At 39.0% G+C, this 27,208-nt stretch overlaps 1 protein-coding gene across 1 annotated transcript; it reads left to right on the plus strand.

Annotated features, from left to right (window-relative positions):
• Positions 1 to 3,974: 3,974 nt before the first annotated feature.
• Positions 3,975 to 27,179, plus strand: phldb2a (pleckstrin homology-like domain, family B, member 2a). The gene is made up of 19 exons (XM_057320881.1): positions 3,975 to 4,123; positions 6,546 to 6,648; positions 7,170 to 7,340; positions 13,092 to 13,199; positions 14,923 to 15,884; positions 15,990 to 16,322; positions 19,208 to 19,342; positions 19,529 to 19,666; positions 20,397 to 20,552; positions 20,708 to 20,818; positions 21,012 to 21,101; positions 21,181 to 21,327; positions 21,469 to 21,568; positions 22,113 to 22,305; positions 23,048 to 23,138; positions 23,218 to 23,355; positions 23,772 to 23,991; positions 24,541 to 24,626; positions 24,757 to 27,179. Exons 1-19 carry the CDS (start codon positions 4,043 to 4,045, stop codon positions 24,895 to 24,897), a joined length of 3,504 nt encoding a protein of 1,167 aa, XP_057176864.1. The 5' UTR covers positions 3,975 to 4,042; the 3' UTR covers positions 24,898 to 27,179.
• Positions 27,180 to 27,208: the final 29 nt, after the last annotated feature.

Consider the following 27,208-nt stretch of genomic DNA (forward strand, 5'->3'; position numbering starts at 1 on the left):
GTCATTTTAAACCTGTATGACTTTCTTTCTTCTGCAAAACACAAAAGAAGATATTTTGGAGAATGTTGGTAAATAAAAACCGTCGGTCCCCATTCATTTCTATTGTATGGACACAAAACCACTGCAAGTCAATGGTGACCAACAGTTTTCTGTTACCAACATTCTTCAGAATATCTTCTTTTGTGTTCTCCAGAAGAAAGAAAGTCATACAGGTTTAAAATTACACGAGGGGGAGTAAATAATGACAGTTTTCATTTTGAGGTGAACTATCCCTTTATGTTAGTGTTTTACAAACTAGTCACAAACATACTGTTTGAAAAATTACATAGAATCATTTATCCATCTGGCTTTGAAGTCATGAATCGAGTTCATTCCTAACATTTCTTCCTGTGGTGGTCTCAACTTAGATGCACACGTTACGTGTCTGTTCTTCGAAGACTGTGTGTTACCCTGCAGTTTCAGGCCCACAGGGGCCGTGGTCATCCACTGGTACAAGCAACAGATCCCAGTCCACAGTTACTACTACAATAAAGACCAGTACGGGCTTCAGAACAAGCACTTCAGCGGACGGACAAGCCTGTTTAATTCTCAGATCGCGCAGGGAAATGCATCGCTGGTGCTGAGAAAAGTTAAAGTCCAGGACCAGGGGCGCTATAAGTGTTACACCAGCACCAGGAAGGGAAACCAGGAGACGTTTGTTAACCTAGGGGTGAAAGGTCAGTAAAGGGGCACACTATATTACTTGAGTATGCTTGGGTTACTGAGGTTATCTGATTTTAAACACACACAAGGCTTGCCCTCAAATCTTAGTTATGAAAGCAAAAAACTTTCGGAAAATTTAAAACCCATGCATTTTCTGTCATTTTAGCCCTAATTCAGTTTGTGAAGCTTGAGATGGTTGAGGACAGGGTCACCTGTCTGTCCCAGAACATCTATCCTGCTCCTGAGATCACCTGGGCCACTGAACCCCCTGGTGCTATCGGAAGCTTCCAGAACATCACTCGTAAAACATCAGACACCAAGGGCCTGTTCACCGTCGAAAGCACCATCAGCATGACGGGCAACATCTCTGATCACACATATGTCTGCTCTGTTGTCTCAGCGGATGGAGCGCAGCTCTGGACCGCATCACTGAAACACCAAGGTAACGAGAAAACATTTTATTTCTGTGTGGTTTTAGGGTTATGAATTCATTCTTTACTATATTTCAATCTTCTAGATGAGTTAATTGGTGAAGAAGGTGCTGGACTCATTGTTCCCTGCATGGTGCCTCAACCTCGCCACAATTTTTCCCTTACATGGACCTTCATCAGAAGCACAGAGTCCATCGTCATCTTCAACTACGATAGCAGGACTCGTCGGATTGCTAACTTGTGGGAAAGTAAAGCCGAACTAGACATCGATCAAGCTCACCTGGGTAATGGTTCCCTTCATCTGCTAAACCCAGACAGGTTGGGGCACTCCGGTGTTTACATATGCACATTCTACGGTTTCCAAATGAGACACCAGGTCCAGATCCCAGTCAATGTTACAGTTCGTGTATTTGGTAAGATTATACATTTATATGTCCATTATTTAATGGCAAAAATGGATAAGGATGTAAAATTATGAAATTGACGTAACATTTTGGTTTAGATGATGGTGAATATGACTGCAGGAGGTCGTGGTGGGGGACGGCTGCATCTGTCTTCATATTTCTGATCACTGTATCTGTAGCTCTGTCACGATGCTTTAGAATGAGAGGTAAATCAAAAACTTCATTTTGCATTTTGCAAAATTATTTTTGATATTGATTAATATTTATTTAAATAATATCATATACATTTTTTCACATTTTAGAATAATATATAAAAAACGAAATATCTCATTGGCTGCTTTTTCTTCATTACTCTGTTAAATTAAAAAAATATGTTAAATAAAATGTTAGCTTTGTGTACATAATTTACAGTATATAAATATATACAGGTATATACATATATATATAAATGATGTGTATGTATAGTATAGGTATAGTTATATGTGTATATATAAATATATATATATACTGTATATACAGCACTGTATGTGTGTGTGTGTGTGTGTGTGTGCGTGCATGCATAAGTATATATATATACATTTCTATTTATATATATTATAATATTATACACACACACCACACACCACCACACCACACACGCACACACACACGCACGCACGCACGCACGGCACGCACACACACACAACACACCACACACAACACACATACGACGCACATACGCACACACACACACACACACACACACACACACACACACACACACACACACACACACACACACATTTACTGTAAGTATACACCTTAAAGTAGCTCAAAATAAACATGTATACAGTATTACGCAACATCCCTGTCTTTCACATTATGCACACTATTTTCTCTTGCAGGTGAACAACCAGTACAAACCCACCCAGAAGTCAACAAACAAAACAAAAGATGTACAAACAAAACTGGTAAATCAATCAATCAATGAATAATTTCCTTCTGAATAAACATACTCAACTCCTTTGCATTCAGTTCTCCCTTTAATTGATTTTGGCAGAACTTTCACTACTTCAAAGACCAGGACGGGATGAACCCAGGCATCATGTTTTGGAATCTGTACAGACAGAAGTTCACAAAGCGCCATTTAGAGCAACAGATCTTGAGGCACCTATTGAGAATGATGTCACACCACCTACATCAGCAGAACACACTATATTAAATACATGCCTGATTATAAGTGATTCATCTTTATCTGGCACACCATTGGAAAACAGTGAATCCAGATCACCAACGCTTGGCATCATAACTTTGTTCTCAGATATGATCACAGAAGCAGCTGATGATGAAGCTATTGAAAGAAATGAACTTGCTCCTGATATACCTGAGTCACATCTAGAAAGAGATGGTATAGAGATGGAATACACTGTAACTCAGAGATTTCATATCACTGAAAAACATGTGTCTCCCACGCCTGAGCTCTCACAGATTAATGGCTTCAGGTGATTGATCGTAATTTGAATAATTTGATTGGTGCTGAATAATCACAATAACCAGATTTCATCTTTTACTCCTGATATACAGTAGTAGAATGAAGAATGATGCTGGTGTTTCGAAGAATATTCAATCTAACCACCTTGAACCTTTGGTATTTAAAACTAAACTCACTTTTGATGCAGAAAAGGTTCTGTTTTAAGTATTGTGTTGTTTTAAGTTATACTTCTTTATACATCTAGGATTCTCACTGACTGACTGAGTATAAAATGTAATTTACAATATTCTTTTGTTAAATTACATTAACTTGTGCTTTATTTAATCTAAATTTGGACTGAAAAAGTGGACTGGGTAAAGTGAACAGACTCATTTTTATGTGATCTACATGAATAAAAAAATTCTCAAAGGACGTTTGGGAGGAGCCTGAACATTCTGTCCTGTCAATCATCATTCTCCATTCCGCATCATAATCTTTTTTATCAAATTTTATCCGATTCGGTTTCAAGACAACAAGTTCTTCCTGATTATTATTTTAGTTAATATCAGATTATTATTACAGTTATCAGATCATCATTTCACCCCAAAAATCTGGACAGATGCATGCATGTAACCATGTATGAGTATGTGACCGTCTACATCCGGAAGATGGCGCTATTTCTTTGTGTATTTATAAATCGCAGCCGTAGCTTGGCGTTAGTTTGATCTCAATGCTTGTAGTTGATTTTTTATTTCTAAAAATGTATTTAATAGCTATTAATATGAATCACAGGTTACACAGAAGGAAAGATGTGTTAAAGAAGAAGAATATTTCAGCCGTGACTGAAGACAGTAGTTTAATATCTCAGGAGTTTGGTAAGGGGTTGAGCCCCTCTTCCTGTTTACATTACGACATGAATTTCTCGTGGACATTTACATTTTAAGAGACTGAAATGTCACAGTTTGTTCAGCTGTGTTTCTGCATATAATATATCTCTATAAAAACCAACAGTTAAACTGGGGATGTTTACAGAATCATTAAATGAGTGATCATTCATGTCAATTCGTTTTAAGGGGTTCGTGTCAATTCGAAGACGGTCTGACATGAGAAACACTGACAGTTTTATCACAACAAAGGTAAGATTCTGTTGAGAAAGTATATACAAAGTTGCTTTCAATCTCTCCAAAAATATATGTAAATTAAAATTAAATGGATAGTTCACCCAAACGGAAAGTTCTGTCTTGAATTACTCACCCTCAAGTTGTTCCAAACCTGTATAAAGATATTTGGAAGAATGTTAGCAACTGAGATTTCTGGGGCACCATCTAGAATTTTTTTTATAATTTTTTGTTCTGTTGAACACAACATGAGATGTTTTGAAGAACTTTATACAGGGTTGGGACTTGAGGTTGAGTATTTCCATGACAGAATTTTCATTTTTGGGTGAACTGTTCCTTTAAGATGTTTCAAGGTTCAATTTGTAGTGGACATAATTCACTATTTGAAACATTTATATGGACTTCACTTGATTTCAAAGTTTGGTGAAAGTGTGTGCGAGTGAGGTGAACCCTGCAAACATGGGCAAGTCTACTTCTGAGCTGATCTCACTTACATTAATCGACAGGAAATTCCCAAGATCCAAGAGATTACTGTGATAAAAGTGTATAAATTGTACTTAATTGTATCCCTTGGCACCAATTGGGCTATTATTAAATGATACAGTTTATTGACTCTATTAGATCTTGTGGGAAAGCAGCCCTTTAGAAAATAGCAGATATGGTCAGACCGATTTACATCATCACACATTTTACCCCAAACTAATCTGCAACAAAATAGATGGATGTGTAAGTCGCTTTGGATAAAAGCATCTGCTAAATGACTAAATGTAAATGTAAATGTTTGATGACCTTAAATTGATTTCTACTAAGATTTTATTTGAAATAAATGTTGCTGGGTTTTGTTTTTGTAGATGTATAGCTTTCCGTAAAACAACCTGAAATGCACAAAGAACTTTTATGGAAAAAGATTTAGAGATTACCCCCAAATAATGCACGAAGGCATGCTTTATACTGCTCTTGAACGAATGTGACTGTTTGCAGTCACATGCACAGATGACGTAAAACGGTTGATGCATCAGATATGCGCTTTCTTCAACATTATGACCCCATTTAGCTCGCTCTCGTTAAGGTGATCTAAGAAAATAAGTTTCTTTTGGCATTTTGTGTTACTGAGAAGAATAGGACCAGCCCAATGACATCACTTTGAGAAACTTAGAGACAAGAAGGAGTCAAGTGCGTTCAGCTGTTTCTGATCCTCACTTCCTCCCAAAGGAGCCAAAGGAAACACCCAGAAATCCAGCCAACTGGAGAGCAAGGCTAACGGCTTTTGTTCAGTAAATATCCCACATCATATCTGCTGTGTCTACATTTTTTTTATCATGGTAATATGGTGACCCAAACAAACATTAGGGTTTTAGGGGAATCTGATTCTGGATAGGTTTGTAGCCTTTATTATTAGTGCATGAAGCATGTCTGGTTTTTAGCTACGCATGTTAACAGATAGAATTCAGTAGTGCCTTTAACCGTGGCATTTTATGCAACCCTATTCTGGCACACAGAGCGTCACTGTCACGTCAGACAGTTTACTTATATTATTTCATATATAAGTGTTCAAGAATACCTACAGCCAGCTCTTGCTTTTCTTGGAAAAAGTCCTACCCATAATTCTTTGCATCGTGTTTAAAGTAATCAGGTTGGTGCAATTCTAATTGGCCTTGATTTCAAGGGTTCCTGTGTTTGCTTTTTTGGGTTGAAACTCCCTCCTTAACATATAACCATGGTACTCTCTACAATTATTTGTTTTCCGTCATGAAAATTATATTAAGGCCTCTCAGCCAGGCCTCTTTGCCCCACCGTGTCCCTTTTCTGTTTGTCCTATAATATCCTAGAAAAACATTTCCCCACAATCTTTCTTTCTCATCTTCTTCTCCAGAACATATATTGTCTTGTATTGTCTGTGTCTGTGTGGGCGTGTGAATGAATCTTATTCAGAGCCAATGATGGAAGAGCTAAACGTATTTTCCAACATATGGAGTTGGCTGTATTTAAAGAGCTATAAAAACTGCTTTTGCGACTACAAAACATAATTACTTTACCATGTCTGAGAAAGGTTATTTTACTACAGCTCTACCTAAGAGAATCCATTGAGTACATCTATAATATAAATTGCAGATGTGTACAGCAGCCCCAGTCTTTTAGACACTTAAACCACACCAAATGATGAAACAATAGATGTTGTTCAGATTGTAAACAATAAGTATTGCGTATGTGCGTGTGACTGCCAAATTCAATGGACTGTGTCCATAGTTGAACATCTGTGGTTACTCTGCTAGTAAGACACCTGTGTGAACTTGAGGGAAACCGACTCAATACACCCACTAAATCTGATGTTAAGATCAGTTGGTTTCAAGTGATAGCCAGAAAATGCCTGGCAATAGTGAAGTTCTTTTTGCTTATTGTCTCATTTCTTTGTATGCATTGAAATCCCTGTCGTTCTCAGGAATCCCTTTTGGATGTGATTGACACTGGGGGTGGCCTAAAGGTGTTAGCGTCTACACCCCACCTGATCAGTTTGGGCAGCTTTTCCATACCACTAACTAAGGGTAAGTTTGACTTTAAAGTTAATTTAAATGTTCTGATATAAAATGTGATATAAGAGTTGTTAGAGGTGAATTTTAGAGGATTCTATTTGTTGCAAATACTGTGAGCCAAAAAAGCATGCATACATGCAAATGCAGTCCTCATTAATTTACATATGTTTACTTGTTCCACAGAATGCTCTTGGCTGCTCATAGGTTTTCACTAATTTATGCAAAATTATGAAAATATATGACTCTGCCATGTGGGGTGTGTTACCTTTACCCTTATGGTAACCTTTCTGCGCATACCTTTAAAATCGCCAGATTTGCTAAATAAACTCAGAATATACTCCTTCAGCTAGATCAGAATAATAAAATCCCAAACTGAGCCCATGAACTAAGCTTTAGTTTGAATATGGGCCCCCTGACCACCTGCTGACTGTAATATTTAATGTGGGGGTTTCCAGAGTTTCTTTCCTTTTTCATTAGTGCTGCCTTCATGCTGAATGGAAGTCATTAAGGTTCATTTCATTACTGCATTACAGAACTAAATCATATCGACTGTGAGGATGCAGAGTTACTGCAGAATTATCCGGGGATCCAGCCGCACCGCTGTGTCATCACTGACAGAGATGGAGTCCTTACTTTACACCCCTGTGAAAATATCTGCAGTCAAGATGGAATTAATATCAGCCAGCCCACAAAGCTTACACATGGTAACACACACACAATATCTTACAAACATATCTGTTGAGTAAAAAAAGATAATCAAACTTTCATGTCTAAAGCTGTTCAGAGGTCATACTGTATATAGGGGAGGTCAACTATTTGATGTTGGCATGTATTATTCGACCACTCAGCAGGTTCTGTGGATCTAACCTCAGTCGCTGAGAGAAAGCACAACAAACAACAGCAATGAATGACTTCCTGTACACTGATGACTTTGGCCTGACACACCACAAGAAAAACATCTCTCGCCTACTCTCTCTTTCTTCTCTTCTCCTTCTGCTTTGAGTTTGTCATATGCTTCATAGTCTCCAAACAGCCTATAGGATGCAATAACAAAGTTTGTCCTAATTGATTAAATGATACCTAAATCAACTCATAATTCAAAAAAATGAATGAATATTTCTCATTAAAGGTCCAGTTTATGAAATTTAGCGGCATCTAGCGGTGAGGTTGCGACTTGCAACCAGCGGCTCACTCCACCCCTCCCCCACCCCTTTCAAAGCGCTAGGGTGGCTGACACAGAACTAAGATGTCGACACGTTTTCACTTCTTTGCCGAAGGAGAGTTTTTATGAAACTCACTCTGTATAGCAGTTTGTCCGTTTAGGGCTACTGTAGTCTCAGCCTCAGACGTCACGCCCACGGACCGCTGGCTAAACGTTTGATGCATATGGCACACTTTTCTGGAAACACTTCATCAGCACGTTCGAAGTCGTCATCTGATTGGTTGAATTTCACAGGATTTCCGGGAGACGTGCGTGTCGCGTTCTTTACGGTCCGTCTGGAAACAACACGAAACCGTCTGATCTAAGAAGTACGCTGTCGTGTTTACAACGGTTGCTATAAGAATTCATCACGATCGACTAAACGCTTAATTCTTAAAAGTATGCGAGGTCCACGGCATAAACTTCTAATCATTTTGTAGCTTTTAACTTTTGACACGTTCGTGAATGCACACTGGTCTGTTATTGCGGGGACATTTCCACACCTCTAAACATGACGCGGCACAAAACGAAACGTGATTGGTTGCTTTACCTGTCAGTCATATGGCCTTTTGGGCAGGCCTTTCCGAAGAAAGTGGCGATCAGTTCCAGACCTTCAGCTCATTCTAAGGTAATAAAAACATAACGCTTCTTATGTAAGTTCTCAAGCAATAAAAAAATTGATATTCGAATGAAATAAGTTTCCTGAAAATATCAAGCTTTGAGCAATAACATTTTCTTCCTTTCCTCTTTATCTTTCTGTGTTTCTGATCAGTGATATGAGGTCACATACTTTCTGTGTGACTCTAGACTTCCAGAGAATGTTGTTTAATAGTTGATTGGTCACACACCCCTCCTTATTTTCTCTCTCAGTCTCACATCCTTCTATATTTCACTTTATTGCTCAAGATTATTGATATATGAGTACACACATGCTTATTTTGTAACTTCCAGTTGAAGAGAGCTAGACTAACATTAATGGTATTTCGAGACAGACGTTACCCAAGATTATGCATCGTTTCAAGCATCTCCAGGCATGAATGAGCATTCCTTATGGTTTACTCATCATCTTCCAGAGCTGATATCATTTTTGTGTTTTACACCCCAGTCTCTCTCTTTTTGAGCTAACAAACTTGCATCTGGAGTCTATCTAGTTGGATTATGGGGGAATTAGAAATTAATCTGTTTGTGTATCTGTGCGTGAGTTTAAGTGTAGTAGTACGTGCATATGAATATGAGGATATGGGAAAAGTGTGCCGAGGTCTGGAAGCAATCAGAGTTGCCGGGCAGCGCTCCAGCACCCCCTCCCCATGATGCAACTGGAGTTCTGAGAGTGATGAAGACCAGAGTGCCTGCTGGGTGGCAGGGGGAGGGTCTATCTTCTCGTCCTCCAACCCTCCTTCCAACTGTAGACTGAGGGAACTTGACAATGGAAAATATACCAACGCGCTCTCCAATCATGGATAATAATGCAAGGTCGAATATAGAAATCATGCAAGCAAATGCACACAAGCTTGGTTTGTGATAAGGATAGACAAATTAACCGATCTGTCTGTTTAATAAAACTTGTAAAATTTTAAAGCTTTCTGCAGCTGCAAATCAAATTTGGAGAGCATGCAGAAACTGTTTTTTAAGGGATTCTTATTTTGTCCTACATTATTGGTTGTATATAGTCCTATACTGTATACACATGCTATATTTGAGCCATCTGTAGGACTTAAAATTACAGAGAACTGTACGGTGAGGAAAAAAAGCTGGTTAAAATCAAGAGGTTTTGTTTCTTTTGGCTAACATACAGTATATAACTCCCAGTGAAAGAGGTGGTATGGTAATTGTTACCAGACCTAAATATATTTGTCATAGTGGGATTTAAGACTCTCTATCCTGTTTTTAATTACAAATTGTTACTTTTATCAACTCGATCAAATCTGTAGGAAGTAGTTCAAAAGTGTGACTCAAGTCGAAACCAAGTTTGCGCGTCCCAGATCAGCCAAAAACTGTTCCATTGAAGCGCGTTCCCGATCAGCCTAGAAGCCAGAGTTCCATTCAGGCTCGTCCCCGCTGAGAGGAGGAGTGTCCGCGCAGACACGGCCAAGGTCTCGTAGCGCACTCAGCATCGCGTCTGTCGCGTCTTTGTCATGCAAAACCGCCCGGACAGAGAGAGACAGAGCGCGCATCACTCTTCTCCAGCGACTGCGTCAATGAGAAACTAAACAAAGGTGAGTGTGACTTTTGGTTATGAAAAAATAACCGAACTTTGCAAAAAAGTCACTTTAAAGTGCGTTATTACGATGCTTTGTTGAATAGTTTATTATATCTTCATTCTTAGAAAATCTATTTTCTGGGACGTAAAAAGTAATTTGAAGCGTGTGGTTTTTTTTAACGGTTTTTAATGTGTAAATGTGTATAGCTTTACAAAGATAGTAAAAACTATTGTTTACGCATAGGGATGGGACTTTAGACTGACAAACACCATGTAACGCAGATCAATGCTGTCTAAACAGAGATGCAGTGCGCGTGCGGTTGTTTGCGTTGCGCACGCGACAAAACGTCGCTGATATTTACCTCCCATAATCCTTATAATAAAGCGATTAGGGGTGAAGACAGAGTAAACATCCTCACTGGTCTCATGGCGTTTTTCTGTGTATTTAGCTGCTTGTCTGTCATTCTCCTTGCACAGTTTTATTCTGCTGTGTAAATCTGACGTCCAAGTCAATGTGTTTATGTAACAACCAATGTGCCATGTAACAATCAAACTGCCAGAATATCTATTCATTGAGAGATCAAGGGTGGGCTTGATCCTACAAACGTTTGCCATAGTAACCGTGTTTTTTGCCAAAGCACTACAGTCATTGTTGCAACAACAAAACAAAGTTAATATATTAGCCACTGTTGTATAAAATGTATATAAGCAAACAGCAGGATTGATTGACTTTCACTAATGTTATTTAGGTGAAGATGTGGTATAACTTTGTGTGTTGTAATTTATGGGTTGGTGGAAAAAGTGGTGTGAATAATTTTGCCAAAGTGTTTGGCTTGTGGTGAAGTTTATAGATTTTTTGCAGAGAGCTTAAAGCTGGAAAACTACTATTAGTTTGAAAACACAACCCTTTTCGTTCTCTTTAAACAATCTTTATCACTTTTGCAGGGGCCTCGTGCTGATAGGTTGACAAGAACTGCAAATCATTAGACATGAGAAAGCTGTACTCTGTCTGTGTAGAGCTGGAAATCCCAGATTTGAACAAAATGGACTTTCAGTCTTTTCCCAAAGCCGTGAACTCAAACAAGCTATTAAACTTCAGAGAGATAGTGATACTATTACACAGATAGTGTCCAGTTTGAGACTTCAAATGATGTGAGTTAGCCAGGAAGGCTGGGTGTCCATGTGTCTGAATGTTAGTGTCTGCCAGTGATGGAGAGAGTGTGAGAGACACATCGCAACAGACTTGAGAATTTGGCACATGCAAGATAACATAAAATTATCATAACATTTCAGCTGATCTATATAACTCCTTCGCTTCCTCACTTCACTTCACTTCTAACAACACTGTTTCAATTACAATGAAACAATCGCTAACAGATTGCAACTACAATTATTACCAGATGGAAGAAGATGAGTGTTGAATGGTGTCCCCATTTAGACCTCTCCATCGGCATGGGACAATCGACCGTGTTTCACTGTTGTTTTAAAGAGAAGCCAGAGCTTTCTCAGGTGGCTGGAGATGGTGAACTCATGGTGAAGGATTGTGTCGCAGACAGCGTAAAATGATCCCTCACTTCCTGCGCAGAGTCCTCGTAAGCAGCCACAGACTGCAGGAGTGGGCTACTGAGGGATTCGCATGTCTGTGTTTATGTGTGTTTCAGGAAACCCTGCATGCTTACAACATGCTTTCTGTGCTTTATTTGATTACATATGGGATGTTTACAGATCACATAATTCTTTCTGTATAGAGGGCATCGATTTCTATTCTTCGATTTTCTGCTCCGTAACCAGACATTCAAACACATAGATATTCAAATGAAGACTTCTATTGTTTATATAAAGCTAACTATAAAAACCATGGACTTACCCTATATTTTGTTCAAAATCATTATTTGTTCATTTATAAGCGTATTTTTCAAAGATATACTCTTAAAGGTCCAGTGTATAATTGTTTTAGGATATATTTACAGAAATGCAATATAATGTACATAACTATGTCTTCAGATGTGTATACCTTACATAATCAAGCGTTATGTTTTTATTACCTTAGAATGAGCCATTTCTATCTACATAAATGGAATTCGCCATGTTGTTTCTCCAGTAGCCCTAAAAGGACAAACTGCTCTACAGCGAGCGTTTCCTAAATAAGTTATGTCATTCAGGAATGAAGCCATCTTAGTCCTGTGTCAGCATCTGTAGTGCTTTAACAGGGACGGGTGGAGTGAGCCGTTGGTTGCAATTCGCAAACTCACCACTAGATGTCGTTAAAATCTCCACATTTATCATTTAAATATAAAGGTGCTTCACAATGCCATAGAGTAACCTTTTTTTTGATGAATGGTTCCATAAAGGACCCTTAACATCCAAAGAACCTTTCTGTTGCACAAAAGGTTTTTATTGTGGAGCAGAAAGAAAGGATTCTTGAAATAACCTTTGACTGAATGGTTCTTTTAGGAACCAAAAATGGTTCTTCTGTGGCATTGCTATGAAGAACCTTTTGCAGCACCTTTATTTTTTAACAATATAGATTTAGTCAGATTAGGCTAATGTCTGGGGACAAATGTGTCCACATATCTATATAAACACGACAGAAGTAAAATATAAGATCAGACTAAGAGAGAGTGAGAGGATGTACCCCAGACGTAAGAGGAAAATCAATCTTGTGGATTTAAGTCCTCTGAAACACTCAGTAGACTGCAGAAGAGACTTCAGATTGGTTCTGAAATCTGACCTGTTTCTGGATCTGTTTTTCCACTTAATCCAGACTCGGTCTATGTCTCTTTCCATTTCTCGCTCCTCATGTCTTATTAAATGGAAGACTTCAAAAGGGAAAAAGTTTTGTGTTGAAAATTTCATTACCATGCCTCTTTAGAATAGTTTTATGTAATTTTATTTGATCATAACGCTAGAGCTATGTGAATATGTATTCCAGACATTCTGGGCTTGCATGTCTGAACTCATGTTTTATTAATGCTTCATATCCTTACAGTGCCTTGGACTCAAGCATGTTTTTATTGTAAAATGACTGTGTGTGTGTGTTTTGGTTCTCCTCAGGGTGCACTCTTTGTCTGGGTAGATATTTTTTCCGTTTCAACCACCCAGAAGAGGCGAATCGCATGAAGAACATGCTGCCGGATAAGACTGCGCTGTCCCTTGGAACGGGTGAGCGAGATCTTCCTCCACATTCCCCCATTCATCTATTGCTTTTGAATCCTTTCTGCTGTCTTTTTATAAACAAAGAGTCACTTGCCTGCAGCCTAATTGAAGCCCTCCATTATCATTCCTCACTATTTTAAACACGGGAAGAGCGCAAATCAGTGCCATCTGTTCATATGTTCCATTTTTTGTTTGCTTGTTTATTGAACATCTAAATATCCTCATTAATCTCATCAGATGTTTTCTCTTCAGTCTCTTTTAAACATTACCTGGCACTTTTTATAAACAGTATACAAAATAAAAACAGAGTGGTTTTTTTAACAAAGTGCCAGAGAAAGGAGGCACCTGATGTTTTATGAAGTTTTGGGGCATTTCTTTTTTCTTTTCTTTTTTTTTTAGCAAAAAACACTGAACAAACATTACAGTTAAATAGACAACTTTTTTTTTTTGTGAAAGATTACAAAGACAACTTAAAAAAACAACACTAGTTTTAAATACTTTTTATGTAACACATTTAATAGACCTCACAGCACTACAAGTGAGATATTTCTGTCTCCAATGCTTTAAAAAACAACTGTAAACCAGTCAACCTTATTTATGGAATGTGCCACCTCTGCTTTTCTTTCTTTTTCTGTATTTTTTGTGTTGGCTTAGAGACCTTCAGTCAATACGGTCACATAGCCCCCATGTAGCCACAGCTGTACAAATGACCTTGCTCCGTTGTAAATAAATGACAACGTAAAATCTCATCCATATGGCTCTTAGCTAAAATGATTTACAACCCAAAACGTAGATAAACATTCTGGAGTACAGGTGGTCCGCTAGTAAGTATGTGTGTGCGTGTGTTCTGATGGAAACCACCACAGAACCCACAACTAAAACTTTGTTGCCAATGCTGTTCCGACCCCACATCTTTTTCTCTACCTCTGTGCCAGAAACTACAAACCCATTCTGGCTTCGCTTCCTCCATTTTTAGTAGTTCTTTCCCCTTTACAACTCAAGGCATCCATATTTGTGTGGGTTGCAATTTGTATGAGAAAGCATTTTTAGATTAAACTCTTGTGAACGCTTGACTTCCTAAGCAAAGCCCAAAACAGCATGAACATGTGGGATTGTTCTATTTATTTTGTGAGATTTTGCAATTTAGTTTGTGGGTCTATGACAGTCTGTTAAAACAAAAAGGTGGTTGTATGAGTACAACAAGTATCAATGGTTTGTCATCTTAGAACTTTTGTCTGTTTCAGCAATTGTCCATAATTTTTCTTGAAAATGTGTCTCAATAAAGCTTGCACTTCTGTCCTTTTGAACCCTCGTATCTCCATATTTCTGGATTTATTTTGTTGTTGCCATAAATCAATATTATTAGTCACTCTTTATGTCGGTCACAGGGTTTTGCAAATATCTAACCAAATCAAAAAGTGGTTGTCAACAACACAGTGTTTAATCATTTAAAAAGTACAATGTTTTTTCCATTTCATTTCCTCAGAAAACAGCGAATTTGTACAGCTGAGGTTTCGGAAGGACAGCGACGATATTTTAGTAAAACATATAAAGTAGTATTGCAAGTAACCCTATGTAACTATCTGCTAATGATAAACTTTCATCACTCATTCTCTATGCGAATTTATTCTGCACATTAAGTCAGGCTTTTACATATTTTAAAAATGTATAAAATACCGTATTTGAATGTGTATAAACACAAATGAACTGTTCCTTTCATTTCTTTCAGACGCAACAAAGCTTCATTCCAATGGCGGCACGTTGGGCACGTCCAGCATCCGTGGCACTCGTTCGAAGGCGGAGCTTCAGGAGTTGATGGAGAGCTTACAGCGCAGGAAATCGGCTCTGGAAGCCAGTTTAAAAGCTACAGCAGAACGCGGTTACATCACTCTATCCCCACCTCCCAGTCCCCAATCAGCTTCCAGCTATCCACAGGAGCGCCCTCCTCTTTCTCTCAGAGTCCCCTCCCCTTACACACCCACCAGCAGCCTGAGCATGCCCCCCTCCCCCCACCAATCAGAGCGCCCCTTAAGTCCAGTCCCGAGCCAAACCCATACCCGACACCAATCACAGGATAACCTGTTGCTTTGCCACTCATCAGATGCGCGCCACTCCAACACTACCAGCTCGCTCCTCACCATGTGGAACGGCTCCACTTCCTCCTACATGCCCGACGCTCCTCCTCCATCTCGCCGGGGTCCAAGTGGGGCAGCCAGCATGCCCTCCAGCCCCCGCTTGGGCCGCAGGCTGTTCTCACGAGACGGGGAGTCCGCAGCGGAGCCACCGCTCCGCCAGAGGAAATACTCCACCGGTTCCCTAAACGGCCTCGGAGGTCATAGCCGCTCTCTACCCAGGCTGTATCGTGGAGACACTCCTATGTTGTCTTTGCCACCCCGTCGCACCACCAAACCACGCCGTAGCCTTCCGGCCATGGAGAAACCCCCAGATGTGACGGTGATAGCCAGCGTGCTCGGTAACTCTCGTAGGGCCAGTCTCTGTTCTGTGGGCTCTGCCCCATGTTTGGACCTGGGCGTTGGAGAAAGGCGTATGTCGTTTGGTAAAGGAGGCCTGGGGCCTGGCATGGGGCAGAGGAGGGGTAGTATCAGTTCGCTGAGTGGAAAAGAAGAGCTACACGATTATCATCAGAGACAAAGAGATGAGAGGCTGAGAGAACAGGAGGTGGAGAGACTGGTAAGCAGACATGGTCAGAAATTTAAAAAACATGTTTTTAAACATGTTTTTAATAATAGTGGGCAGGGGTCGATGTTCTGACACCTGTGTTTCAATCCACTTCAGGAACGACAGCGTCTGGAGACCATCCTGTGCCTGTGCTCTGAGTTCGGCCGGTCTGATCTCAGCCGGGTGGAGACCGACTCTGGCGTCTCGGCCGTGTCTGACCTGCAGAAGATCAATCGTGAGCTGGAAAAGCTGCAAGTCTCGGATGATGAATCCGTGTTCTCAGACTCTGCAGGAGTTTCTGTTGAGAGCGGGTTTGTGGGGAAGAGTCGAGGAGAGATCCTGACCAAGAGACATCGTAGACTCAGTGGACACAGAGAGACGAGAACCCAGTCGCCCACCACCTCCCTGCGGAGCTCAGCACCTTCACCATCTCCTCACCTCCGCAGCAAGGTGAGACTGCACACTGTTTGCCTGTGGTGTGGAAACAATCACAATCAGAATTCAATCAAAAACTCAAACTATTCATTACTGTAATGCAAAAAAATAAAAAAAAGCAAAAATAATGTGAAAAAGCTGAAATCCATAACTAGTAAAAAATAAACAAAACATATGATTTATGAAATTAAAGGAATAGTTCACCCAAAAATGAAAATTCTGTCATCGTTTACTCACCCTTTTGTCATTTTAAACCTGTATAACTTTTCTTTCTTCTGTTAAACACAAAAGAAGATATTTTGATGAATGTTGGTAACCGAACCATGGCGCTACCCATTCACTTCTACTGTATGGACACAAACCAACAAGTCAATGGGTACCGCTGTTGTGAATGGACATTCTTCAAAATACCTTTTTTTGTGTTCTGCAGAAGAAAGAATGACAGAATTTACATTTTTGAGCGAACTTTTTTTGAGTGTAATATGATTTATGAAGTCTCCTTACATCCCTACCTCAATTCACAAAGGTATGCTTATAAGTATGAGCTGTGGGCATCGATTTCATGGAAAGTGTCAGTTTGATGTTGCTTGACTTCAACCAAAGTAGAGTAAAATAACCTGCAGTTTTATGTTTCAAACAGAGATGGCGATATAGAGGCAAAATATGGATTACCACTTCAATAATACATTATCTCAATTGCAAAATATTATATATATATTGTGATATTTGTTGTACGGATTTTCTAAAACAGAATGCATTTAATAATTTAAATGATCCATTTATAGTAATAATTTGCTTTACAATAACTTTTTTAATGTGACATCTGTTCCAAACTACACTATTAGCTGTTGTCACGATATTAGTTCATACTATAAATACCAATCTCCAATTCGTATATATGATCACCGACTTGTTTAAATCTAAAGCGACTGTCTGCAACTGCTCAGTATTCCAGACAGAGTTCATGAGGCAGTGGAAACTATGTAGTCCTCTGGGACTTCAAGTATGCAAAATAGTTTGGGAATGCCTTGGAGTCTTTATACCTGACACACTGTCTGTTTATCTCTTCTCTAATTGTCATGTCAGCATGAACTTTGACCATTTATTTTGTAACACGCTGAACCCACACTCTTTACCATTGAGTCCCATGTCTGTGTTTAAAACATAAGGTGCCAATTCCAGCTCATGGGGGACCGTGTGGAAGAAGTGTTTTCTATTGGATAGCTATAATGACATAATGGTGTTTTAGAGTTTAACAGACTCTCTCAGGAGACGGGGGCAGTTACTGCCTCTCCTGCTATAGGAGAGGAACAGGAAATGACTCTATTCCCAGTGGATTTGGTGTGTCTATGTACTGAAAACACATGTGACTGTAATTGCTGGAAAACACTCAGAAATACAATCGAAGGAGTAGTTCACCTAAAAATATAATTTTAGTCATTTACTGTATTCACCCCCATGTTGTTCTATAAGTGTGTCCAGGGAATGGAAAGGGGAGTTTTTGCTAACTTTTTTTGTGCAAATACAACGAGTGGAGATTGAGGCATTATAAATGTGGTTCATATTATTCCAGTCATATATTTCAAGTCTTCTGACGCCATATGATAACTTTGTGTTTCTTTTAAGTACAAGAGAAGAAAGAAAGGCTGGTTGGAACCACATTAAGGAGATGATGTCAGAATTTTCATTTTGGGTGAACTGTCTCTTTAAGGGATAGAGATTTATAGTTTTTTCCTTTTGGTTTGTCCTCTCCTTTTAAGCAATATTTCTTTTCACAAAGTGACTATTCTTGACCACAATCCCTTTTAAACATATGCAGAATATTCATGGGCTCATCCGCTGGAGGATATTTTTGGAAAATGGTAATGTCATGGAGATCAGACACTTATATCAGAATGAGAGTATCAGACAGAGACGGCTCTGTAGTCTTCCATCTGTTGATCAGCTACATTCCTCTGTGCTGTCATTGGAAAACTCGTGGCCTCGGAAACTGCCAAGTTAACAATCCATAGCGATCAGGACTGTGTAAAGATCTCATGAGGAATTGTAGATTTCAATCTCATATCAGAATAGCAGATGATATTTTACTTGAGATATTTAAATAGCGATAAGCTCTTGCGTGTATGTTACTTCAATCAAAAATAAGTATAATTCAAGTTCATTTTATTAAATAAAAGTATTTTATTAAGTGTAAGTTTAAAGTATATTTATGTAGAAAGTATACAAATATCAATGTACTACTAGGGCTCTTGTAAGCGTACTATTTCAATACTACACGGTACTAAACTGGCCCACTTTTTAGTTTATAAAAGTATGCTACAAAAATAACAATAGTAAACTTTGAGCACACAATTAGTTAACAACTATCTTTTCATTTGTACTATACTAAGCTTATAGGAGTCCTGAAAGTTTTCTAGTTCAATACTTACTGCGCACGTTTTGCTTTATGAAAGTGGATTTTAAAGTTTACCCCAAGTAAAATACTAGTGAAAATAGTGGGAAAAAATGAATCCTTAAAGACATTTAAAAGAGTAAACACCACTACAAGCCAAGTATACACTTAGAATACTTAATCATTTAATCAATGCATACTTGAAAGTAAAATTGAGTGCAAGTATAGGTCATAGTGTTTCGGACAGTACAAATCATACTGTAGTTTGAAATCTTTTTAAGTACATACAAAGTAGATTGAAAGCAAATTATTTTAAGATAAATCCTCAGATCTGAATATGGATGATGTCAAACTTTTGAAACATTTTTTGCAATAAGTGGGGTTTTTTTGGGAAGGGGGGTCAGTAAATACAATATTTTTAGTAAGGTGTCTTATGACAGTGTCGATGTCTAAAAAAGTGCTGCATATAATCTGAATGATCTCAAGGTGCGTAGTGTCTTGCTGACAGGTGTCTGAAGACATGCAGCTGCGACAGGAAGTGACACGTATAGAGGAGGAAAGAATTCAGGTGCTCAACAACATCGAGGAACTGGAGCAGAAGATCAGAGATCTGGACACACAGATGGACGAGTCGCTCAGGGAGGTCTGTTTGCTCAATGCATTTTATATGTATAGACGTTGACATGTATTGTGTGTTAGATGATTGTCTTCAGCTCTCTTTATTTACCAGCCTGTAAATAACTCTGATTGATCTTCGACTTTAATCTCTTGAGTGGATTTGTTTATTCTCCATTGAGAATCTTAAAGCAACAAACTCCTTTTTCTGCAGATGGAGGTAGAGAGAGCTCTTCTGGAGGGGGAGCAGGAGGCCGAGTTGGCTCAGCTACAAAGCGACAAGGAAATGCTGGAACAACTCAATGAAAAAATGGGCAGCATGGGGAAAAGCACTCGGAACAATCAGACTCAGGTAAACACAACAGGTTGTGTGGCAGATGAATATTTACACGTTATCAAAGCTTCAGGACAATACCTAGTGTCTCCAAATGAGACCCATTTACTTCGTCTTACATCTTTTCACTATTTTACCTTTTTCTTGCTCTAACCCAACCTTGCACTTTCTCCATCTCTTTCTTTGTCCATCGTGTTTGTGTTTGTCTACTCTGTGTGTCTTTACATTCACAAATGTCACTATGTTGGCCGCCGTGCTGTAGGAGAAAGCCATGTTGGAGGCTGAAAGAGTTAAAATAGAGAGGCTAGCTGAGCTGATCTCAGAACAGAAGACCCAGTTGGACACCTGACCTGAAGCATTGAAGGAGCAGCTCCACAATCAGCTTTCCAGGGTCAGTCAGTTACCTCGGTCTACTTCGTACCTGCGCCCACCTGTGCGGCCGACTATTCTGCTTCCTGTTGTCCTGTAGATCACCATTGACTCTCTCACAAAGACTTCCTGTTGTTTCTTTCCTCTTTGCAACAGTTCTGGAAAAACCATTTGTTCTTGTTGGTAGGCCTTTTCTTCTCTGTGTCTTAACTTTGCTTGTTACCAAGATTTTGCAAGACACATTTTTGCTCGTCTCTTTTCCATTTACTGTGAGTCCTTGAATTTTGGCTGTTTAGTTAGTTTACTTTGGAGTTGCATGTGATATAAAGTATGTAATCTAATTTTAAGTGTTGTTGATAAATCTTGTGTGTGTTGATAGGACACCGAAGCTTTGGAAATAGAGACGAAGCGTTTTGAAGATCTGGAGTTTCAGCAGTTGGAGAAAGAAAGCCGACAGGATGAAGAAAAGGAGACTCAGACCCAGCAACTCCTCAGAGAGATCGCTGAATATCAGAGATCGCTCGTAAATCGCAAGGTGTGTAGTCTTGTGTTTTTATTTTTAACCATCATAGGTTTACACGTGACCACATTTATCATTTGGCGTAGTCGGCAGGATCTATCAAGAGCATACAAAGACTTCAAAGATTTTATAATTACATTTTTCCTTCTGGCCATATGTCCTCATAATAGGAGAGGCTTCTTACCCTGAAGAAGCAGTCAACTCAGATTACCCAGCAGGCCCAGCGGGAAAAAGAGAACTTCTTAAAGGAGAAGAGCAATCTTATTTATATGCTGCAGAGGGTGAGTTTATGCTTTCAGTGATAATATCTATGATTGTGTTTATGTAAGGGATAATGTACAGTCAGCTGAACAATATTGCAAAGTTATCTATTTGAGCCCTGGATGATGTGACTGACCAATCAAAATCAAGTATTTTAGAAAACCATGTATTAAGTTTAAATATATGTGTTCTGCTCCACTAATCTCTCTGCAGGAGCGCGAGAATCTGACGTCTCTAGAAAGGAAATACTCAGAGCTCACAGGTGGTCAGGCTTTTCCCCTTAATCCTGTGTCCATGAAGGAGGTACGGTAACCGCAAGCTCCTTGCTGTTTGTTTGAGAAAAGAAGTAAACATATTTACACTCTCTGTCTAAATGTTTCAGCACTTTCGTTCTTTGGAGGAGAGGAGGCGGAGCAATGGCAACAAGGAGGGTGGAGCTCTGCTGACTGACAACGGCATTTCCCGTAAGAGAGAGAGGCAGAGTTCCGGGATATTAAACTCTACCCTTAATCGCAGTCTGTCTCCTAAGGTCAGAAAACAAATTCGCCGCGAATACACATTGGGTGTAATCTTAAAATAACTTGAAACAAAGTTCAAATTGCAGCCGACGATGTTTTCATGTGGAAAAGGCTGTCTTAAATATCTCCCTCTTTATACTTTAATCCTGTAGCCCCATATGCCACTGTCTCAGAGCTCAAGCTGTGGTAGTGTACTGCCTCGTACCCTCTCCGCCACCTCCCGTGACCTGGACACCCGCCGCCTGCTCAAGGGTAACACTAATTCATCATCCTCATAGTGACATCTTACTTTGATTTAAAGTGATAGTTCTTCCAAAAATGAAAATTCTGTCATCATTTACCCTCTTTTCTTTTCAAACCTTTATGACTTTCTTTCTTCCACAGAACACAAAAGAAGATATTTTGAAGAAAGTTGTTAACCAAACAGTGACGGTACCCATTCACTTGCATTCGTTTTGTGTCCATACAATAGAAGTGAAAGGGTGCCGCCGCTGTTCGGATACCAACTTTCTTCAAAACACCTCCTTTTGTGTTCTGCAGAACAAAGAAAGTCATACAGGTTTGAAATGACAAGGAAGTGAGTAAATAATGACATAATTTTTATTTTGGGGTGAACTATCACTTTAAATCTATTCAATTTTTAGGAATTAATTTTAATAATACATTTAATATTAATTTTTCATATTACATTAATTTATATGTAGTGTGTGCAATAATATACATACAACGATGATAAATTATAATATAAAATTCAAATAAGAAAAAATCCAACGTTATTCCCCCTTTGGTCCTGCAGCAGGTCAGATGTTTCTAAATGAAGAGAGGCAGCGATTGAATGAGATGACCAATAGGGCGGTTTCTGAGTCAAACGTCTACCTGGACCCGTTCCACTACATGGATAACGGACACAACTTTGACACAATGAGTGTGGACAGTGCGGAGAGCCTGGAAACCAGCATTTCCGCATGCTCGCCTGACAACATTTCAAGGTGGGACCTTAAATTATCATGAAAAATTTAAGCGTGTATTATTGGTCATTTGCTACGTAAACATTGTTTCTCCAATGTTACATATCTAAGCATGTTTAACAAGATAACAAAAACATTTAAAACTTGTTAAAGCAACAGTAAACATCCAGTCATCCTCAAAACTTTGCCCCATTGACTTCCATTGTATGGAAACAAAACCACTGAGACATTTCTCAGAATATCTTCTTTTGTGTTCCACACAGGAAAGAGTCAGTTACATTTTTTCAATGACGTGAGAGTGAATAAATTAGGACAAAATTGTTATTTCTCGGACATTTATCCCTTAAACGCAGCTTTATAAAGTCTATTATGGCATTGCAGCTACTGATGTTAACATCACATGCAAGTGTGTGTGTATCTTCATTTTGTACGCCATTTCTGTTGTGTGAGGTTGATGTGAGTTTAATTGCGTTTATATGTGTTTAGGAAGCTGAATAGACAGGAATCTCCACTTCAGTAGCCCAAATATACACATATCATGTCTGTGGAATTTTTATTGCATTCCAAGGCGTCTCCAAGTAGCCGAACGTTTAGATGCTCCAGAGCACTTTGCCAAATGAGGTGGAGGGCTTTGAACTCGATTTTATTGGACAACAAAAATTATTATAGAATTTACTGTGTAAACCGTATTAAGACCTCACACACTTGACATGGAAATTCATCCGTGATCTGTTTCGCAAAAATCCTTTGTGTGTCTGTGCAGCACCAGCACTGCTAACATGGTGAAGATAGAGGAGATGGAGCGAATGTTGAGAGAAGCTCAAGCCGAGAAGAACAGATTACTGGAACACAGGGTAGATCTGATTATCAATGTGCTAAGATTCTTACAGAATCATACAGAAATACAGTATATCCACGTTTCATTCCTGATAGGAGCGAGAGATGGAGTTGCGGAGACAGGCTCTTGAAGACGAGAGGAGGAGAAGGGAGGAGTTGGAGAGGAGACTTCAGGAGGAGACGAACAGACGACAGAAACTGGTGGAGAGAGAGGTGAAGCTGCGGGAGACCCAGGTGAGAGAGGGAGAGGACGAGCGAGAGTTGAATTGAACGCCTGCATTATCTGCCAATTGCAAATTAGTCACAAATTGAAATGAATAAATAAAATTTGCTTGGCAGACAAAGCATCAAATAGCAAAAAGTTGTTTTAGAAGTCAGTATATAGTTTGTTTATTCCCATATCATAGGGTTCATTCACACAGGATGCGTTCTTGTATCATCTTTGCATTGATGCAGAGTAAATAAAACCATTCAGTTCAACTTTGTCGAGCTCATTGTAGTTGTTTTTGAATGTGGTCCTGTGTGATTCCCTCTCTCACTTTGTACACCTTTTACTAATATACAGATGCACACATCTCAGACTCATCTTTACCTGTGTGTGTTACCTGTGTGCTGCATATTAACCAGATTTTTCTCTGTCATGTCTCCAGACACGACCGTTGACACGTTACCTGCCCATAAGGAAGGATGACTTTGACCTGAGAGGTCACATCGAGGCAGCAGGTCACCATCCTGAGACATGTTTTCACTTGGCCATCACTGAGAAGACCTGCAGGGGCTTCCTGGTCAAAATGGGTGGAAAAATCAAAACCTGGAAGAAGCGCTGGTTCGTCTTTGACCGCAATCGCAGGACGCTGGCATATTATGCTGGTAATGACCACCAACGAGTCAATCTGCCATGACTTCTTATGGAACTAGTTTAAACCACAAGGGGGCAGCACTGAGCCCTGTCCTTCACAGATACCCAGAAAGACAATGCAGTTGCCACATCAGTACCATTTTCACCAGCCCTAATATTCACATCTAATACTTAATGTAGGGGTGGTTTCCTGGACAGGGATTAGACTAGTCCAAGACTAAAATAAATGTAAGAGCTGTCCAAACTGAAAACAGCTTGCACTGACATATCTTAAAATACATCAGTGCCTTTGTGCTGTCTCAAAATGCACACAAGTAATGTTTTTTGTAAGGCATGTTTGTTAAAACTTAATTTAACTAAGGCCTAGTCCTGGTTTAAACTAATCCCTGTCCGGGAAACCGCCCCTTAATGTACAGAATTTATATTTTACAATCTGTACTTATTTTTGTAATTACCTATTATTAAATATGGGAGTGTGTAGACCAACTGTGTGCCTTAATAATATATATATTACTGATATAATAATTTGATTAGAATGAAATAAATGATATCTTTTCCAGATAAACATGAAACCAAAATGAAAGGTGTGATATACTTCCAAGCCATAGAGGAAGTCTACTACGACCATCTGAAGAACGCACACAAGGTGAGCTGTGACACACTGCTATATTGATTTTTCAAATACAGACGTTAGTACGTAACCTTATAGAATTATGTTAGTAAATCTAGCTTCTCACGTTCCTCTATCTCTGCTGCACGTGCTTCTGTTTCGTCAGAGCCCGAACCCCTCCCTGACGTTCAGCGCGAAGACACATGACCGCGTTTATTATATGGTTGCTCCTTCTCCAGAGGCCATGAGAATCTGGATGGATGTTATCGTCACTGGAGCGGAAGGATACACCCACTTCCTGGTGTGAGCGGGACTCATCTTTGTTAAACAACACAAAATGACCTTCATGGTTCAGTCCTGCCCGCTGAAAGGGTCCTGGTGCTGGATTTCATTCTTTCCAAAATATTTGGATTGATCAGTTGTTTGGAGGAGAGCCTCAACTGAATGTTCTGCACTCATCCAGGTATATGATGTGGTGCTTTAGACAAAGGCAGCTCTTAGACTTCAAAGGTACCGTTCAACAGCTCTTTCCGTGGTGAGATCTGAATAAGAAATCACTCACATGGTCTTTATTACTAAAGCATCCTGCAAAGCGCAAACTGGCGATACGTCTTGAACTGAAGATACCTCAAAGAAACAACAGGTCTTGTTCTTCATCGTTTATTAAAACGAGACGCCAAAGACTTCCTGATGTGCCATACAGATATACCAGTTTACCTTAACAAATTAGTATTCTAGTGTCGGTACTGTTTTTATATCCATGTATATAAATGTATCTGTAGCCCCTGCTACTTGAAGCTTTTTAACCATGTATCAATGATGCACGTTTATTTTGTTCCTGTTCTTCATTAAGTGCCTTCCATACATTATTATCTAAGTAGCTATATATTTAGCACAGATTTGAATAAGGGTATTAACAGACTGTGTTGTATTTAATAGTTGTGCATCCCTGTTGCTCAGAAACATTCTGGATAAACAGCACACATATAGCGCACCAAAGACGAGCTGAATTTCTATTTCAGCATGATTGAATGTAACTGCATGTACCCATCATTTAAATGCAATTTTTAAGGATGAAGAATAACGTAGCTAAAAACTTCAACAGGGATATGTTGAAAAGCTGAATTCAGTCTTTCATCAGGTGCACTGACCTTCTGTCGTTGGTTTCAATGAACGCGCAGTACCGCAACTGACCAGCAGAGGGTGTTAATGTCACTTCGCTTTCAGTGACATTTTTTGAGAGTGAATTTTATGAATCTAATTCAAATTCAATGTCAATATTTTAATTGCCTTGTTTACCAACAGATCTATATGCATATCTAAGCTTGTGTGTCGGATATTTTATTTTAAATATAAAGGATCGTAATTTCATTTCTTAGTGAGAATATGATGATGATGTGAATATTAATATTGGAAGTATAAATATGTGACATGGTTGATTTTCTAAGAAAATATGATGGTACATGTGCTGTATGGCAACAAAACGTTGCCTTTTTGGATTGTTGTCTGTGGAGACCAATTAGTTCTGCATGAGCCATTCAGGATGAGCCGTTCTTCATCCTGATATAAAAATACACCAGACAGCCGTTTGTCAAAAACATTCATATAATTCCTATCAACAAGAGTTAATACTTTTAGGTGACTATATCATTCTAAAAGGTGTTCTGCAACAGTAATGCTGGATTACCTACAGTTTAAAAAACATTTTTACAGTATTTCCACGTGTAATCTAAAAACCTGTTATTTTACAGAATTTTTCATGTATTTTTGAAAAACCATAAAATTACAGAGGATAAAACGAGGAAAACATGTAATTTTACAGGAAAAAACTGTTTATTACGGCCACCCTCAGCTGCCAGAAAATTCCCGTATTTTACATTTACAGTGTATGCATTTTATGGATAGATGGAAGCATTAGTAAAAAATAAATAGTTTGTTGATGAAATAAGCTTCACAATGGGCTATTGAAGTAGCATCCTCAGATTTAAGTTGTGTCCATTATCAGGTTCATTTGGTACAGCACATTACTGCAAAAGCACAGCAGTGTTATATAGAGAGTAGCATCCTTCATAACAATTAGCTATTTAAAATGTATCATGATATTTTTGTATACAGCTTTTTCAGTATTTTTATAAAACTTCAGTGTTTATGGGATAAAGCAATATTTTTATTGTCAGCATGATTTTTATTCTCATTTAAATATATAGGCTCATTTAAAATGTGAACTATAATAAAATCTCTGTATGACGAGTCATTTTTATGTTGTTCATATCTGCATTCAGGAATTTGTGGCTTTGCCCTAAATGTTTGTTTGTTTATGCATCATTGTTATGATGAATAACTGCAAAATATCTGAAATTGTGATGGTCCTGATAACACATTTCCAGCTCGCCTCTCACCTCCCCTTCACCCATAACACGTGACCAAGTGTGATTCAATTAATTCATTACAACCGGAGCCCATCTGTCACATACATCACCCATCCTTTACTCAAAACTCTAGCAATATTTGTACATACTGTACTTTTTGATCACACCCCATACTGCATTCAGAAATGACGTGTGTAACGTGAGAGTCCATTTTAGAACTCCTCACCACGCCTCTCCTCTTCACAGCCC

This window comes from Triplophysa rosa, linkage group LG22 (genome assembly GCF_024868665.1).
Source record: "Triplophysa rosa linkage group LG22, Trosa_1v2, whole genome shotgun sequence".
Taxonomy (NCBI): Eukaryota; Metazoa; Chordata; class Actinopteri; order Cypriniformes; family Nemacheilidae; genus Triplophysa; species Triplophysa rosa.